At 30.4% G+C, this 17673-nt stretch overlaps 4 protein-coding genes across 4 annotated transcripts; 1 reads left to right on the top strand and 3 right to left on the bottom strand. All coding sequences in view use genetic code 12, as the record gives it.

Annotated features, from left to right (window-relative positions):
* Positions 1–1716: 1716 nt before the first annotated feature.
* On the top strand, positions 1717–4812 carry DFJ63DRAFT_323768 (uncharacterized protein; the record flags this gene model as incomplete). The annotated part of the gene is made up of 2 exons (XM_064907547.1): positions 1717–4141; positions 4520–4812. 2 exons carry the CDS (start codon positions 1717–1719, stop codon positions 4810–4812), a joined length of 2718 nt encoding a protein of 905 aa, XP_064759608.1.
* A 479-nt stretch (positions 4813–5291) lies between these two features.
* Positions 5292–7037, bottom strand: DFJ63DRAFT_290807 (kinase-like domain-containing protein; the record flags this gene model as incomplete). The annotated part of the gene is made up of 1 exon (XM_064905345.1): positions 5292–7037. The coding sequence occupies one exon, from the start codon at positions 7035–7037 to the stop codon at positions 5292–5294; it is 1746 nt and encodes a 581-aa protein (XP_064759607.1).
* A 2459-nt stretch (positions 7038–9496) lies between these two features.
* DFJ63DRAFT_315521 (kinase-like domain-containing protein) lies at positions 9497–11002 on the bottom strand (the record flags this gene model as incomplete). The annotated part of the gene is made up of 1 exon (XM_064906561.1): positions 9497–11002. The coding sequence occupies one exon, from the start codon at positions 11000–11002 to the stop codon at positions 9497–9499; it is 1506 nt and encodes a 501-aa protein (XP_064759606.1).
* A 2066-nt stretch (positions 11003–13068) lies between these two features.
* On the bottom strand, positions 13069–14295 carry DFJ63DRAFT_337603 (uncharacterized protein; the record flags this gene model as incomplete). Its single annotated transcript, XM_064908581.1, has 1 exon — positions 13069–14295. One exon carries the CDS (start codon positions 14293–14295, stop codon positions 13069–13071), a length of 1227 nt encoding a protein of 408 aa, XP_064759605.1.
* Positions 14296–17673: the final 3378 nt, after the last annotated feature.

The following is a 17673-nucleotide window of genomic DNA, read 5'->3' as shown; positions in this document are numbered from 1 at the left end:
CAAGGGAGGACAAATTAATTTTTTTTTTTTGTTGTTGACCAATAAAAATAAAAAAATTAGAGGGTGAATGTTCCTAAATGGGGAAATAATAATCACATGATTAAACTCGTGTGACCAGCATCCTTACCGCAGAACAAAAGAACCAAAATCGCCTAATTAAAACAAAAATAGCTAAAATTAATTAATTGAGGTCTGAATTTGAACTGGAGGGGTGTAATAGATATCGAACATACTTGTTTTAAAAATGAATGAAAAGTAGATGAATGTTTGATTCTATGATTTAAATTATAACATATGGATTGAAATTTGGAATAACACCACACTATTATCCAAAATCTCACTATTAGTAATAAGTATTCATCGACAGATTCAAAATGGAGATAAACGTCACTAATTGATGGGGCGTTTGTAAATATTAATGTAAATAGTTACATCTGGAGTATATATCTCATAAATTGACAATGATCTGGCTTGAATTACTGCCATTATTTATAATGAAACATGGCTTGCTTGTGGCTAAGGACTATATTGAGGTAGTTAAAAGTTTGGAGTGGCGGGAAGATGGTATAATTGGATTATGATTGGAAACCGTACAAACAGCGCTATATGAAATAGGATGTCATTGTTGAATAGTATAGTTGATATTGATTTGAATTAATCAAATTATTGGAAATAATGGTTCAAACATTGAAGATGAATAAGATGATAAATATTAAGAAAAGAAATTGTAAAAATTTAAAAACATGATGTGCAAAAAAAAAAGAGACAGAGTGAATTAAGTGAGTGAGGAAAGGAAAGGAAAAGGCACACTTACTTTACTTAACTATGTATGAGTTATGTGCAGGGCTGGGATAATAAGTCGTGTAATTGCAACCAAAAAGCCTTTTTGTTAGTCTTCTACACTATATATATATATATTTACATATATTGACATATATATAGTTACAATTTTAGAATAAACTTTTACTATATTCAGATTTTGTTTTCATCAAGCTTTTAACTGATTATACCATATTAAACTAGAAAAACTATATTCTATTATATATTATATCCTACCCATGATTTACCCCCAACGGATTACTTACTTAATCTGGGGGAGGAGGAGGGTGCATTGTATGCAGTACAATGAACACAATAATAATGTATGTAATTTAGAATTTTAGTTTAATCTACGGAACCTGTATATAACCTGATCATCACCACCTATTAAGCGGGATTTAACGATCGATTATATACCATCAACTTTTAATTGAAAGTTCTAATATTGAAAATATTGATATTGGTCTAAGTAAATAAAAGAAAATGTAATAAGGAGAATCAAAGACTTAAAGTGTAAAATGCTATTTGCACTTACTCTGCAGACATTTGTTATTGGCTGAGACTCAGACAAAAAAGTAAATCAGACAGACAAAAACAAAAATTGATAAAGTGGAGGGAGTGGAGGGAGGGAGGGAACGAAATAAGGTAACAAACATAAAATTTCAAAAAATTAAATTATGACTGCCAACCTTCATTCAACCAATCCAATTCATCTAATCATCATCTGAATCTATTACATATCATATATCAGGAATATCAGGAACTTCAATACCATTCTCGGTTGCCATACTGTCCAGTTCCTTACTTCATTCCCCCTCTCTTTAAGTCATAAATCTCTTTCATCTCAATTCATTCATTCAGAGTCCGAATCTTCCCCTTTCTTCTTTCCCACGAATTATGACTCTGACATTTATACCTACTGATCAATTACCGTTGATTAATCCATTTCTAATTACAATATGTCCTGGGATCTCACCTCAATTGGAAAGTAATACTCATTTCAGTCTTAAAGATGAACATTTCAATAATGGTGAACTTTCGATTAATTGGCCCTTAAACGCCTCAAATACAACAGCAAGATTAGAAGATACTTATTTGAACATTGCAAGACCTCCAGTATCAATCAATTCAAATGAATCAACTACTTATGTATCATTACCTTATCATATCACCAATCTCTTCAAAAAAGTGGTTAAAAGTAAAGATAAACAAATGGAAGGCAATATTCATATTGGTGCTAATGTAAATCCTTTATCTCATGATCCATTTAAAATAATTAATTTAAATCCTGGTTGTTTAACTAATATTCTTGATCTTAATTTACTCAATTCAGATTCAATGAAATTAAGTTATTCAAATAATAATAATAGTAATAGTAATCAAGATTTAACTTCAAAAAATCCCTTTAATAAATTAGCTACCAATTTTAATCGACTATTAAAAATTACTTCAAGTGGTAATTCAACCAATAACTCAAATAATATAATAGATCCATATAATGAATTCCAAAGTTTATTAAATGTTATAGAAAATCAAAAATCATCTACTAATACTACTAATGGTGGTAATAATAATAATTCTCATCTTATTCATAACATACTTGAATATAATCCTCAGAATTATTTAGGTGAATTAAAATCTCAAACCACATCAAAATTATTGATTTCAACCAATGTTAATGTATTAAATGTAATTGCTATTGATACAAATGCTAATTATAAATTCACAAAATCAATCACAACCCATAAACCAATAATACCATTCCCTGAAGAACAACAACAACAACAACAACAACAACTGCCAAGTTCAAATGGTAATTCAAATTCAAATAAACCCACTGAGTTTGTAAAAGTCGTGGAGGAATCATTATTAAGAATTCAATTTCGTCCCAATTCAATCATAACATCTCTTAAATCAGTTATTAGTAAATCTAGAGAACCTTTGATAGTTCTTGGATTTGATACGGGTGAAATCATAATCCTTAATTTAATTCAATTAAATTATCAAATCTTTGATGATTTAGGATACAACACTCAAAAAGGTTCTTCTGATTCATCATCTATTCATTCAAGAGCTTCTAATGGAGTTGGTAATGGTAATTTAAACTATTCTACCAGTTTCAACAACGTGGCTGTTACTACGATTGAATTAATTCATCATCATAATTTTGAAATGTTGATTTTAGCAGGTTATGCTAATGGTGAAGTTTTGATTATTGATCCTTTTGCTCCAAAGCAAACTGCAGAAAATAAAGATAAAAAATCATCAACAGCGTCTACTTATTCAGATAATTCCACAAATGCTTTGAAATATAATAAACGTATAGTTGGGAAGGATTCCTTTATTACTTACTTTAAAAAATTTGATTTAAGTCCATTCACCAAGAACAAATCGTTAGTAAATGCCCAAGAAGATCATTATACTCCTAATTACTTAATTGGTCATTTCAAATTAAGTTTAAAACCAATTACAAGTATAACTTCCACATTATTATACTCCACTTATGTCGCATCTGATGAATTTACTCATAAATTTGATAATCAACCTATGATTATTGCCATTGGAGGTGATGATGGTATCATTAGATTCATCGATCTTATCTTTACCTATAATAGAAATTATGGTATAAGTAATCCTGATGTTAAGACCAATAGCTCAATATTAACCGATTTATTATCAAATTATTTCAATGATGGTATTACTGATGTTGAATTTTCACCTGACTTTAGATTTATTTGTGTGGTTGGAAAAGGTGATTTAATTGAAATTTTTAAAATGAGTTATTATAATGTCAATGGATTATTAAGTAAAAATTCAAGTAATAATTATAATACTGCCAGTACTGATAATATTGGAGGTGGTGGTTCAATTAATATTACTGCAGGCAGAAGATCAAGAAGTGGAACTGTGAATAGTGTTGGAAGTAATAATCCTCAGCTGGGACCTAGTGGTTCACAATTATTTCTATCACCCATCAGTACAGCTCCTTCTAATAGTTATGATGCAACTCGAAATGATCATAATGGTACTCCACGTTTATCAAATTATCAAGCAAAGGAATTATATCCTCCTTTAATCAAGGAAGTTAAAATCGTGGGAAGATTTAAAGGCCATACCAATACTATCAGATCGATAAAATTCCTTGAAGTTGAAGATGATGAATTAGAAAGATCAGGTTCAAACAATGTAACTTATAAATTGGTTAGTTGTGGATTTGATGGAAAGGTTATTATTTGGGAATTTGATTATAAGGCATTGCCTAAAGTCAAAAAGTTGGCTACTCCAGCACCAGCTAAAAAGGAACAAGATAAAGATCATAAAAGTCCAAAAGAAGAATCCAGAGAAAGACCAAGAAAGAGAAGATCAACTCATATTCCAGGATTAGGTTCAGGGGCATTAGCCAATGCATTGGCGGCAGCTGCACCAGGTGGCCCGAATGCAAGTAAAATTCCTATAATACATACGTCTAGTCCTGGCCCTGGTGGTAGATTATCTTCAAATGGTATTCCAATAAAATCAAATACGGTTACTCTTCATAACAGAAGTAGATCAATGTCTGGTAATGATGATTTCCCATCTACGATTTTGAATAATCCAACTTCGTTAGGAAGTATGAATATGACTACCATTCTTGCTGCCACATCTACAAACACGATTAATGAATCCTTGTCACGTAGAAGTTCAAGAGTTATGGGTGAAGAAAAATCTGCTGATCAACTCGAAATAGTTACTTCACTTTATAAATCATTATTTGATTTAAGATTAAAGAGACATTATAGACAATATTTGAAAAAGGGAGTCCCATTGAAATTCAATGCGGTTATTCCACCTATTGTCAATGATAAGTTAGTTCCTTCTATACGAGTACCTTTATTAAGTTTAGATTTATCAAGTTTTATCCATGATGGTAAGATTGATGGCTTCTATTTAGATCTGTATAATTTTTGGATTTTTGGAAAATCGGGAGATATTTTCAAGTATACCTTAAAATGATCTATTTTGGAAAAACATAAAAAAAGCATTAAAATTAGCGAAAAATTACAAAAGCAAACATGATACAAATCAGAGAAAAGTTATAGAAAGAATTTAAATATTTAGATATAGTTTACATTAGTTCTAAATATATCTTATAAAATAAAATAAAATAAAATGAAAGTGTATTAAATTTGAATTGAAGTATATGGAAATGAAATTAAACTAAAACTGGTCTAACCTTAACTAAAACTAAACTGATGAAGAAGAATAAAAAAAAAAACTATGGAAAACAATAAAATATAAAGAAAGCATGTGTTATTAGAAAGTAAAGTACACAATTAAAACAAACTAAAAAGACAAATGAAATGCAATTAATGAGAAGGTGAATGTAACTTAAAGAATCGTAAAAGAAAAATATTGTAATATTTTATAATGTAAAAGTGTGCTTGATAGTAATGATGGGTAAGAATGTATATGTGTATATGTATAACGTTGAATTATTGAAAATTATCATTGAAATTACTATCAAAATTACCATCTAACCCGAAACCTAATTCTTCTTCTAATCTCATATAGTCAACACTATTAGGAGATAAACTTGTTAGTTGTTGACTTTGTTGATAGACTTGATAGGAATTTTGATTTAAATTAGAATAAGTGAAATCATCCAATTCTTGAGGTTTCGGTATGGATGGATAATCACTATTGCTACTGAATTGTGGACTTGTATTTACAGGAATATTACTCTGAAGAATAGAATGAGCAGTGGTGCTACTATTGAGTGAATCATATTGTTGCTTAGCTGATATTGGGGATCCCGATAAATTATAAGGTGGTTGTTGGAATTGTTGGAATTGTTGATATTGTTGATATTGTTGTTGTTCAACGGGTGTTTGTTGCAGCTGTTGTAACTGTTGTTGTTGATGTTGTAATTGTTGTTGATGTTGTTCGTAACGAATTTGTTGTTGATGAGCTGATTCAGCTTGAGCTTCTTGCTCTTCCTGACGTTGTCTTTGTTGGATTTGAGTTTGTAATTGGATATGTTGTTGTTCTTCCAATGGTTTTCTGACAAATTCTCTGAAATTACGAACTTCTTCTAACATCAAAGCTTTAATGTCTTCTTCTTCATCAAGTTGTTCGAATGATGCGAAATCGAATTTAACTTGACATTCAGGTTCTTCTTGAGGATCATGCCAAAGTGAAAGATATGGATGTTTTAAAGCGTCATCGACAGTAATTCTTTCATAAGGATCAAAGGTTAACATTTTTTCTAACAAATCAATAGCTTCAGGATTAGAATTAGGAAATAATTCGGCAAATTTAACCTTTTCCATTTTTTCTAATCCTCTAACATATTCTTGAGCTCTGATAGATCCAATTTTTTGTAAACTTTCTTCCGAAGGAGTTCCTAAAACAGAAAGGATTTTTAATAATTGATCAATATAATTTTGACCTCTGAATAAAGGTTGACGACCTAAGAATTCAGCCAAGATACAACCCACTGACCATACATCAATAGCTTTACTATAATTTGTCATACATAACATGATTTCAGGAGCTCTATACCATCTTGTTGCCACATATTCAGTTAAGAATCCAGCATTTTTTTCAGGATTTTCAGAATAACCTCTTGCTAGACCAAAGTCACAAATCTTTAATTCACAATCAGCATTAACTAAAATATTACTTGGTTTTAAATCTCGATGTAATACATCAGCAGAATGAATATATTTTAAACCACATAAGATTTGATGAATGAAGGATTGATAATGTTGATCGGTTAAAGGTTGGTTTGACCTTATAATTTGATGCATATCACATTCCATTAACTCTTCATAAAGATAGATTTCATTAAATTTTCCGGTTATAGGATTAGGGATGACATCTAAATCATAAAGACAAGTAATATTTTTATGACCTCTAAAGAATTGTAATAATTTAACTTCTCTTAAAGCTCTTTTACAAAGAATCTTTTTACTGAATATATTAGTGACTTTTTTAATAGCAACTTGACTTCCACCTCCATTTGAGCCAGAATTATTATCATTATTATTAGATCCATCATCATATTTGGCTGCGCATACTATACCATAAGCACCTTGACCCAATTCCTTAGTAACTTTGAAACTTTTATTGATGATGAAATCCTGACCATAAACTCTTGTTACTGAACGATCAGCATAAAGATTATCAATGTTTCTATTAATATCTTGCAGTAGAGAATTACTACTACTACTTGACATGATGGATAATGAGATGGATGGATGATGTAAGATTGCGATGTCTATAAAGTAGTGACCGACACAAGAAAGTTTGAAATTGAATGGGACTAACACACAAATCCACAACGATAGATAAAACAAGGACAATTGCCAGACAGTCACACGATGGACACAGTTGATACTTGTATGGAATTGATGCAAAAGGGGAATAATAGATAATCTGGTTAATTTGATAAATTATCACTATAGTTTAAATTTTTGGTGGTAAGATTTTCAAATACAAAATTAAAAAAATGTAACAGAAATTTAAAAACTGTGCAACACGAGATTTCAGACAGACAGACAGACAAAAAAAAAATCAGACAAAATTTTCTGTCTCCACAAAAACCAATATACAAAAGATGAAACTTCTATTTTTAAAACTAACTGGCTTGGAGGATTTCTATAGCCAGAGTAAGGTGAGCGAATGGAACAGTATTATAACTGGATGAACTAAAGTGAATTGAAATGAAAATGGAATGTAAAATGGAGTAGAAATGATTTGTAGAACAGTAATGGAATTGTTGAAAAAAAAAACAATTCGGAATCGAAATAAAGTTATAAATGTTGATCTATTTATATAGTTCTAATAGGAGAAATGAAAAACTTTTCCATCGAATAGAATTAAGTCTACAAAGACGTTAACAGATACCTAAAACGGCGCCATATGGTTTCACGTAAATTTATGCCGGTTATAGAATTGACACCCACTATCATGCCATGATAATTCAGGTACGTTTCAAGTATAGGAAAGGAACAAGAAAAATATAATTATAATAACAAAAATATTATTGCTAAATTATATTTAGAAGCGGCAAATTACTCCTTTTTTGATTATCAATAGTAAACAAAGGTTATTTAAGTAATCAATTAGTAAATAAATTATATTAATGTATAATCATACATACATACGAAAACAAACAAATAAACAAATAAATAAATAAACAAAAGTAATTCAATTATTATCCAACTTAATTATAACGGAATAAACTATCAAATTAAGCTTATGATGTCTAAATCAATTATTAATCAAATAAACAATCTGATCTCTTTCATCGTTCTACACTTTAAATTCGCATGAAATCAAAACCTTCTTCTCTTTCTTCATCTTCAACTTTAGAGGCTAATTACTTGTGCCAACCACTCTGTTTGACACTGGGCAACTCAATTGGTTTCATTAATCTCTTATGAACAAGCATTACATGCTGGCTGTTTAACCATACCATCATATACCCCTCTTGGAAATCTATACTTATTCTCTACAAAGGAGCCGTGATTAAATTGTAAAAAAAAAAAAAAACCTTCTAAAAATAGAATTTCTTTTTTGTCATCATCGTATAAACCTACCCATTTATGCGCACAGAATTAATTAATTTATTTGATTGTAAGCCAGACAGCCGTTCCTGAAATATTCCCCAACAGGATACGCTATAATACTGGCTCAGCCAACAGAAACACGATCAGGAACAAGAATATAAAAAAATAAACTATTATATTATAAGCCAAGATATAGAACAATAATGTTATATGATCAAGTAGAAGATTCCAATTTCTCGAAATTGGTTCTCCATACCAGTTTTTATTTTAGTCCATGATTATAATCATTGGACTAACTAACAAATGACAAGACAAGAAAATTTTTATTTCGAGGAACCGTCATTATTAGGATACAGAGAAGCTCCTTTGTTCTCACCGTTGAACAGGATTGATGAAAGTATAAATTCAATTTGTGTCCTTTATGATGTAATTAATTTACAGAGAACAATCTGTGGTTATTTTTACGGAATGTTTACTACTCCGATCAAATTTGTCAATGGATATATTTATGGTTTATTCTTTTGATTATTAGCGATAGATTTGTTGATGTTTTCAAACGGTAACTATTTTTAACTTCCATCTGTTATGAAAACTATACTCGATAATATATACATACATACATACATATATACAGATAAACGAATTATTGACACTCAATTACCACAGCTACCTAAATTGGAAAATTCTTCCATCCATTCATCCATCCCTCTATTCGATTGTAACTGCGTTAATTAATTAATTATTATTTTGATATTCATCAGATATTTTTTTAATCAATTTCCACCACAACATAAAAACTGCAACGATCAAAAATATTCAGCGATCCCCAAAAGAAAATTAATTTGCACTTTTTTTTTTAGAAATTTGCACTTCAACTTTTTTATACAAGAAAACTATTTTCAGAGTACTACCAATCCTTGATTTTCTTTTTTTTTATTTTTGAACATAGTTATTTCTACTTATATACAACTACATCTCCATCATATATCTCATTATATTAAATGTTTATTTCGGGAAAATCGAATTATATTAATCAACTCAAGTTATGAATAGCTATGAAAAAATTCATGACTAGAAAAAGAAGGAAAGGATAACGTAAATTATAGACAAAGAATAAGTATCGGCTAAAATGCAATGCCTCCGAGATAGAAATTATAATTGCTGTCTGTATCATCCTCTTTGAAGTGAATAATGCTTTCAGGATCAATTCCACCATCTTCAAGTACATCTGTTGGAGGAGATAAATCACTGCTAAAGGGAGTACCACTACTACCCAAGTTACTTTCTTCAACACAAAAGCTATTTACGGTACTAACAGTTAACTGACTGTCACTGTTAGATTTCAGATCTTTTGGGTCACTGGAACATTCTTCAAATTCATCCAGACTGAGGTCTGATACATCTAAATGATTACTGGCAAACTCTAATTGTAATCTTTGATTATTTGCACCTTCGGGATATTTTCGAACATGATATCTGAAATCTTTAACATTCTGTACAATTGAAGCATCTATATCACAATTATAACAAGACTGAAATCTCTCAGTTGACTCTTGAAACACATAATTAGAATCCCTTTCAACATGTTTACACACACTAGAATATGGTGATGTAAATTTAAATTCAAAAATAGAATCTCTTTCATTTGAAATTGAATGTTCATCTTTTTGATCATCAAAATATTCATGAGATAAAGCTTCTTTGGCCGTTAATCTCTGTTTTGGTTCAAGTATTAATAAGTCTTCAAGCAATTCGACAGCAAGTTTATTGTCATCTTCAAATAAATCGGCAAAATAATTTCTTTCACAATCAATCAAATTTCTTAATGAAACTCTTAACCCAGGTCTTGAAACATTGTTAATGAAAGATTCACTTGGTGCTTCAACATACTTTAGTATTGATTCCATAAGATCCATAACTTCAACAGTTTCATAAAATAAAGGACTTCTATTGTTTAACAATTCCAATAATATACATCCAAGTGACCACATATCAATGGCTTCTGAAATTGTATTTGAAACTAAAATAAATTCAGGTGCCATAAATCTTTTATATTTACTCTTCAAATTTCTTTGCAACGAAGGTATAATAAATCTCGAATCCGGTGGCATAGCAGAACCAAAACCTGTGATAGAAACATTACACTCAGAATCTATAAGAATATTACCTGGATTTAAATTACCATGAATAATTTTAGCTGAATGAATGTAATTCAAACCGCAAACTAATTGATACATTATCCTTTGAAAATGTTGATCATTTAATTCTCCTTTAATATGGTTTAGAGAATTACCCATTACATGTTGATACATGTATAATTGATGACTATCGGAAATTGAGTTATAGACATAATCTAAGTCCAAAAGTTTAACAATATTATTATGACCTCTAAGAAATTGAAGAATCTTAATCTCATTCAAAAGATGAGAACTGAGTTCGTTATGCTTGTTTTGGCAAACCTTCTTAACAGCCATGACTTGTCCACTTTCACTAGTTACTTTAAATACATAACTAGTTATACTTTTTTCGATCCTCCCCGCATACTTACAATAGCTGTTATATACTATCTCTTCATTATGAGTTTGACGAATTATTCGTTCTTCAGAATCAATCAATCTAATCGATGACATTATGGAATTGTACAATAAGGCTTCACCATATAATTATTAAACTAAACCTCTTGATTGTGATAGTTTGACTGGTTGGTTGGTTAAAATTTAATCCACCAAAAGGTTGGGAGGGACTCTAATATATGTTATTCTTTCAAAATATAGGGTTGCATAGTAGGGGCTAAAATTCGCATTTATTTTTGTGTTCAAATATTTACGAATTGGGATCTGACATCCAAGCCGCGATATTCTGTGATACAATCCATATCTTTCAACTTAAATTACAAATAATTATTATTTTTAAATTGTAATAAAATCTGAAATTATCAGAATTGAACTGATTTCTTTTTTAGCACTGGTTTTATTAAGTGGGGGTTTACTATTATCGTTTACTTCATTGCACATGTTAGATCAGATTGTACATGTACACATAAACGAGCAACCGTCAGATGTGTATGGGGCAAATCGTTATTCATAAGGACAACATTTTGTGTTCAAACAAAAGCCAGTAAACTCGTTAATAACTACCAATTGTTTATTAGCTTTAGTAGTATGTCGGTATCTCGTGTTTTCATTTATTTTTCAGATGAAAGCCGATTAGTGGTTACTTGCATTTCCAATTACTTTTACAACTTAACTTTGTTTCTTAAACTTTAAATCTGTTTCTTATAATTTACGAATTTATTTTCTAGACTCAACGCTTAGAGAAATTAAATTGCGTAAAATTGGATAAGAGAGAACGCACAATCTGAAAAAAAATAATAGAGTATGAATATAATATTATTTAAAAATTAATGAATTGAAAACGTGATAAATAAAAGGTTTTCACCCCTTATTCTGCACTCATTCAACACACAAGTAACGAGGGGCATTGAGTCGCCGATTTGAACAGGGAGTTCAAATAAATTGATTAATAAAACATATTAGGAGCTGCTAATTCAAATATTATTAGCATGAAGATACAAGTCTGAGCAAAGATAAATCGAGATTCTTCCTTACAAGCCTAGAAATGTTTTCAGGTTCTTTGTATGATCTATTGTGATTTTGAAGTAATAAACAATGAGAAGAGTTCAACAAAATAATCTTTAGTAGGCCTTGCGTAAAAATTTAAATAATAATTATAATGTGCATCAGTCAAAATGCTCTATTTGGCTATGTAAAGTGGTCAAGGCGTTCGATCACAAACCTGGACCTGTTTATTATGAATACTAGCGGGGGTCGCGCGAAGATTTCCAATTCTCAGATCATAAATTCATGAAAAATGAAAGATAATGAAAGAAAAAATAAAATGAATAAAAACCTAATGAACACCTTTCTATTTCACTTAGCACCACACTTTCACACCTATATTCTGTACTTTATTCATTATTAAATTTGAGTTCGTATGTTCTAATTACATTATATAGAATAAAACGAAATAAGCTTAAGTCGGCGTATCCTTCAACGCCCTGGCTTTGTACTTCCTTCTATACAACTGACAATGACTCCTAAAGAAATAATATTGTCTTTCATGCATTATGCACCTATCTCGTAAAATTATCTCGTAAAGGTCGCATTTTCTCCCTTGTTGCACTAGAAATAAGTGTTTAAAAATCAATTTGCCCAGTGTATCCCAACCAAACTTAACACCTCTCATAGCCAAAACTTGCTCCAATGCACATAATTTAAGACAAACTCATCGTCAAATTTAATCACTATCTATTGACTTTACTATTCCACGAGTTAGAAATCTGATATTACTAAGATCGCATGGAATATTCCGAAATCAAATTGCTTCAAGTGCGAGGACTTTGATATAATCGGTTCTTTCCAAATGGAAATGCGATATGATTTCAATGTCAAGTAATACCATTTTATACAGCGAAATTGGTACACAGAGATTAAAAAAGTTCCTAAATTAAAAAATTTATTCTTTACATTCGTGAAATTTATATTTCTAGTTTTGATAAGATTACATAAGGTTACCTGTCATGCATAAATATAATTTTCTTCAATTGTATGATGCAGTTCAGGTTTGAGGGGTGTATCCTTAATTTGTCATTACAAAATTAAACTCAAATGATAACCTGCAATGTTTACTTAGGAGCCTAATTTGGTTCTTGAGTCGGTAACTTTCTAACCCATTTATCTAATTGCAGGATTCCATTAACTATATCGGTACCAGAATTCCCAAAGCCAATTCGAACAAAGCCTTGATTGTTATCAAACACCTCTCCGGGAACACACAATGTACCGTGTTCGGCCAAATCGCTGCATAATTTGAACGTATCAACATTTTTAATGTTGATCTTGATAAAACATGTTGTACCTCCATTTGGTTTGACCCAACTAAACAATCCATCCGAATTAATAATAAATTTTTCTAGCTCCTCCAAATTATTTAAACAAAGTTCAAAGTTTCTCCTCAAAATAATTTTATAGTTTTGTAATGCAAACGTTGCTAAAATATCATCAATCATCGAAATTGAAATTGTATTATAATCACGTTTTGAAAATAGATCATTAATTAATGCATTATTTCTAGTTACAATCCATCCAATTCTTAATCCTGCTAATGAAAACGCCTTTGATGCAGATCCAGTTGAAATAGTTTTATTATAACCATAGTTTACAATTGATTTTGGTTTATCTTTCTCTTCAATTGAATGATAAAGTGGACGATAAACTTCGTCACACATAATCCAGATATCTTTTTCTTGACAGATGGAGACAATTTCCCTAATAATTTCATCTTTCCAAACCACACCAGTTGGGTTGTTTGGATTGTTTATAACAAGTAATTTGGGAAAATGCTTCTTGATTAGCTGCTGAAGCAAATCTAAATCAGGTAAAAACCCTTGATCAAAGTCTAATTTGAATGGAATGATATTGTCTTGACTTTGTGAGAATACTCCTGGAACACTAGACAACTGTTGGTAGGTTGGACTAACAACGATGATCTTATCATTTGGATTAACGATTGAATAAAATGTTAAGAAGTTACCTCCAATGGCACCATTGGTAATGACAATATTTTCTTCAGTGATTGGAACAAGTGGCGAATCTTGATTATACAACACACTGATAGCTGATTTTAATTCAGGAGATCCCCGAATATGGCCATAAGTTAGCTTGGAATTAAGCACTGCATCAATGATTTTGGTTCGTTGTGCATCTTTATGAGTTACATCCACAGCATCATTGTTATCATATATCAAATCGATTAATTGGCTTATACTGATTGATTCAGAACATGTCTCTCCCATGTTATTAGTTATGTTGGTTTCATATTTATCCATGAATTGCTCGACTCCGAAATCATCTTGCTTAACCATTGTATTCTATAATTTCTATGATGTTTCTCTTGAGTGAATATGACTAATAATCAGTTCATCAAGTTAGACGAATTGAGTGGCAAACATGTTATTATGTGAATTATATACATCGCTTGGTGTTGCCAAAGTTTTTCGATCTCTAACGAAATGCGAGCATTATTGAGCAACGAAACATTCTCATATCTCGTCTCTCCATAAACGATGTCAGTAATTTGAGACAAAAGAAAGAAAAAAAAAAAATAAGAGAAATGTCATAAAATTGCTTTCCTAATAATTAATAAATTTTTAGGGATATTTAAACGAGAATAGAATGTAAGACCAATTCTTCTTTATCTACGTTTCTTATTATCAATGGCAATATTCCCTTACCTTACCGATAACAACGGAACTATGCAGCCGGTTACGTCCATCGAGAATAAAAGCAATAAATAAGCAAATTTTGATGTAACCCACATTGGACCCATATGTGTGTGTTTATAAGGTTTATGCAATCAGAAGTACTGCGGTATAAGTTAAGGTTCAGAGTCCTCTATTGTTAGAAGGTTTAGTTTTCTTATCTTAAGTGTGGTGCATAAAATAATTGCTTCATTCAAGCAAAATATTTCTTACGTATGTATCAGTCCAAATATAGAACGGTAAATTTCCTTAACACAAAGTCTGATGTACAGATCCATTGATACAAGGTACCCAAGGGTTTTAAAACAAAGAGAAAAGCAAATCAAATCAAACCACCTATGCTTCTTCGTCAAGTTGGATAATCGCTAAAATAGCCTTTTGTATTGACATTATCTAGCAATATTAACTCTAAATTCTACTACTATTGAACCAAAAAAAAAAAGAAAGAAACATCAATCTAGACCTCTTTGTTCATCATAATACTATAGTTAACTCTAATTAGTAGTCAAACTTTATTAGTAATAGCAGTTAAATTAATTAATGTGTGCATATAATTAATGTTGAATTGGTTCAAAAATAATAAATTTTTAAAGTTTTGCATTTACAAGTTTGAGAGGAGAACTTCAATATTATTTTTGTTTTTTCTTTTTGGGTCGAAATCTCTCACCATGTACGACTTTTAACCCACATGGTTTTAGCAAATGCAGAGCCATAGTTTAAATTCACATACAATATTAACCCTTAGATAAATTGGTTTGTAGTTTTTATTTTATGGTCGCAGAGATTAGAAAAGTTTGATTGCAATGATATAATTGAATGAATTTTAAATTTTTATTTTATCTGTGTAGATATGAGATGGTTGATTAACAAAAGATCAAAAAGTATAAAACATTGAACCTGAACCAATTTTAAGTTTATCAGCACAGATTATTCTATTCTACGAGATGAGAATCTTTAAAAACTTTTAAATGGAGTGATGATTTGGTTTAAAGTCTTGTATACAATTGAAAATCATGTTAGGGGATCTTGTCTATTCATAGTTCGACTTTTTTTTTTTAATTTTTTTTTTTTTTTTGTTTTGGAAAATCAGGGACAAGTAATGACTTGTGGTGGGTAAGAATCATGTGCGTATTACTTTTGCCACATTGACAACACTAAACCTTTGTAGCATATTACATTTACATACGTAGTGTCTTGGCGTATGCACCTTGATAATGAGTTTGATGTAGATCCTTCACGTACAAAGCACATATTAAAAGTTAGACCAGTTCAAATTCAATAGTTTAATTCAAATTTTTACCTTTATGACAGCTAAGCTCTTCGCATTAGTTACGATTCCTTATTTCCAAATTCGTTATTTTAAATTATCTCATTTCATTACGTAGATATATGCACAGCATTACAGCTGGAATGCGATATGCTCAACAAATTTTTTTTTACTAAAACTACGATGAATTGCTCATATGTAGAAATGATGCGGTTATGTATTCATTTTTCCATTCATAATTGATCTTCAATATATGTAATTATAATTACATATCAAAATATGTAGATGAGAGAGGATGAGCTTCTAAAAATATTGTAGATCAAGCCAATCGCTCAAAATGTCATCGATGACCATTAGGTTATCAGAATTATTTTTTTTTCGCGGAGGGCTCCGTGCTTCTCTTATGCATGCACATGAAGGGCGATATAAAATCCGTGGCCCAAAAATAATTCTAGGGGATCAGACAAAAAAAATAGCGAAATGCGAGCTAGTACGAAAAAGTTTGAATATCAAAAATTTTTTTATTGACTAATTATAAACAGCTAGTTTCAGTAAAACCGACAATCAAATTTCCATTCTTTATATATGAAATTTATTGACAAAACAATTCATAAGTTTGCGCAAAGATTGTATGCTTCAATAGGAAATAAGATACAAGTGAAATATTTGTTTCTCATATTTAAAAAATAATCAGAGGCAGGGAAGGAAAATGTTAGCCATAGTTCGGTCGGCAATCTGTACTTTTAATGAAAGACGCTCATTTAATTGGGCTTCTAATCAATGTAGAACAAACTGAAATTATGAAAATTTTATAATATTTTTAAAATCCCGGACTGACTCCCAGGTGTCAAATGATTGCATCATTCGAGTCACAAATCCTATAGTAACTTAAAGTGCCTAGAAATAAACAAAGTTACGGTATTTGATGGGATGGCGAGATCATTGTACAGAAACTTGAAATTAGGGTTAAAATAATAAATAAACAATACAATTTCGGTTGACGGATGGGCGTGTGATACATTAAACAGTAGTCAGTTATGACAACAGATGTACGGTTGAAAGTTGAAAAATATCATTAACATAAATAAAACTATTAACTTTTACTAAATTATGGTATAATCTTCTCAACAAAGGTGTTACTAAATATTTAGACCAAGAAAAGCTTCGATGTTTCCTAAATATTTTAACTTAATTTTGAGTGTACCATAGTATTTTTGCAACAAAAAAAATACAATGTTACATTTTTTGAAGCTTAGAGAGCACTATTTTTTGCTGGTAACTGAATATAATTATTGATTATTTTTTTTATACTTCACTTAACTATTGTCAATCTGGAGATCTATTTGATAAAACTTAGATGTAGTCAGCTGTCTTCCCTTCCATTGAATATAGGGGCTAGACTTTGTAATATTTATTTTTTTCTTTTGAATTCGAGAATGAATGAAGGAAGGCAGGGCAGGGCGACCATCATGTCAACGACGTATTACGGCGTAATCGCAGAAACCAAAATAATAATAAAAAAAAGTAGGAGCGTGGTCTGCATATGTTGTCGACTTCCTAATATGTACCCTACGCTAGTTTTAGAACGTATAGACAATTTATTTAATTTACGTCGGACAAAAAAAGTTTAAACAGATAATGTAATTAATGCAAAATATAATTTAAATTAGTATCAAGTAACGTATGGAATCTATAAACAACTCATAAGATGGCGT

Source organism: Scheffersomyces coipomensis (assembly GCF_036884675.1).
Source record: "Scheffersomyces coipomensis strain NRRL Y-17651 chromosome Unknown DFJ63scaffold_8, whole genome shotgun sequence".
Taxonomy (NCBI): domain Eukaryota; kingdom Fungi; phylum Ascomycota; class Pichiomycetes; order Serinales; family Debaryomycetaceae; genus Scheffersomyces; species Scheffersomyces coipomensis.
This window is presented reverse-complemented; position numbering and strand designations above follow the sequence as displayed.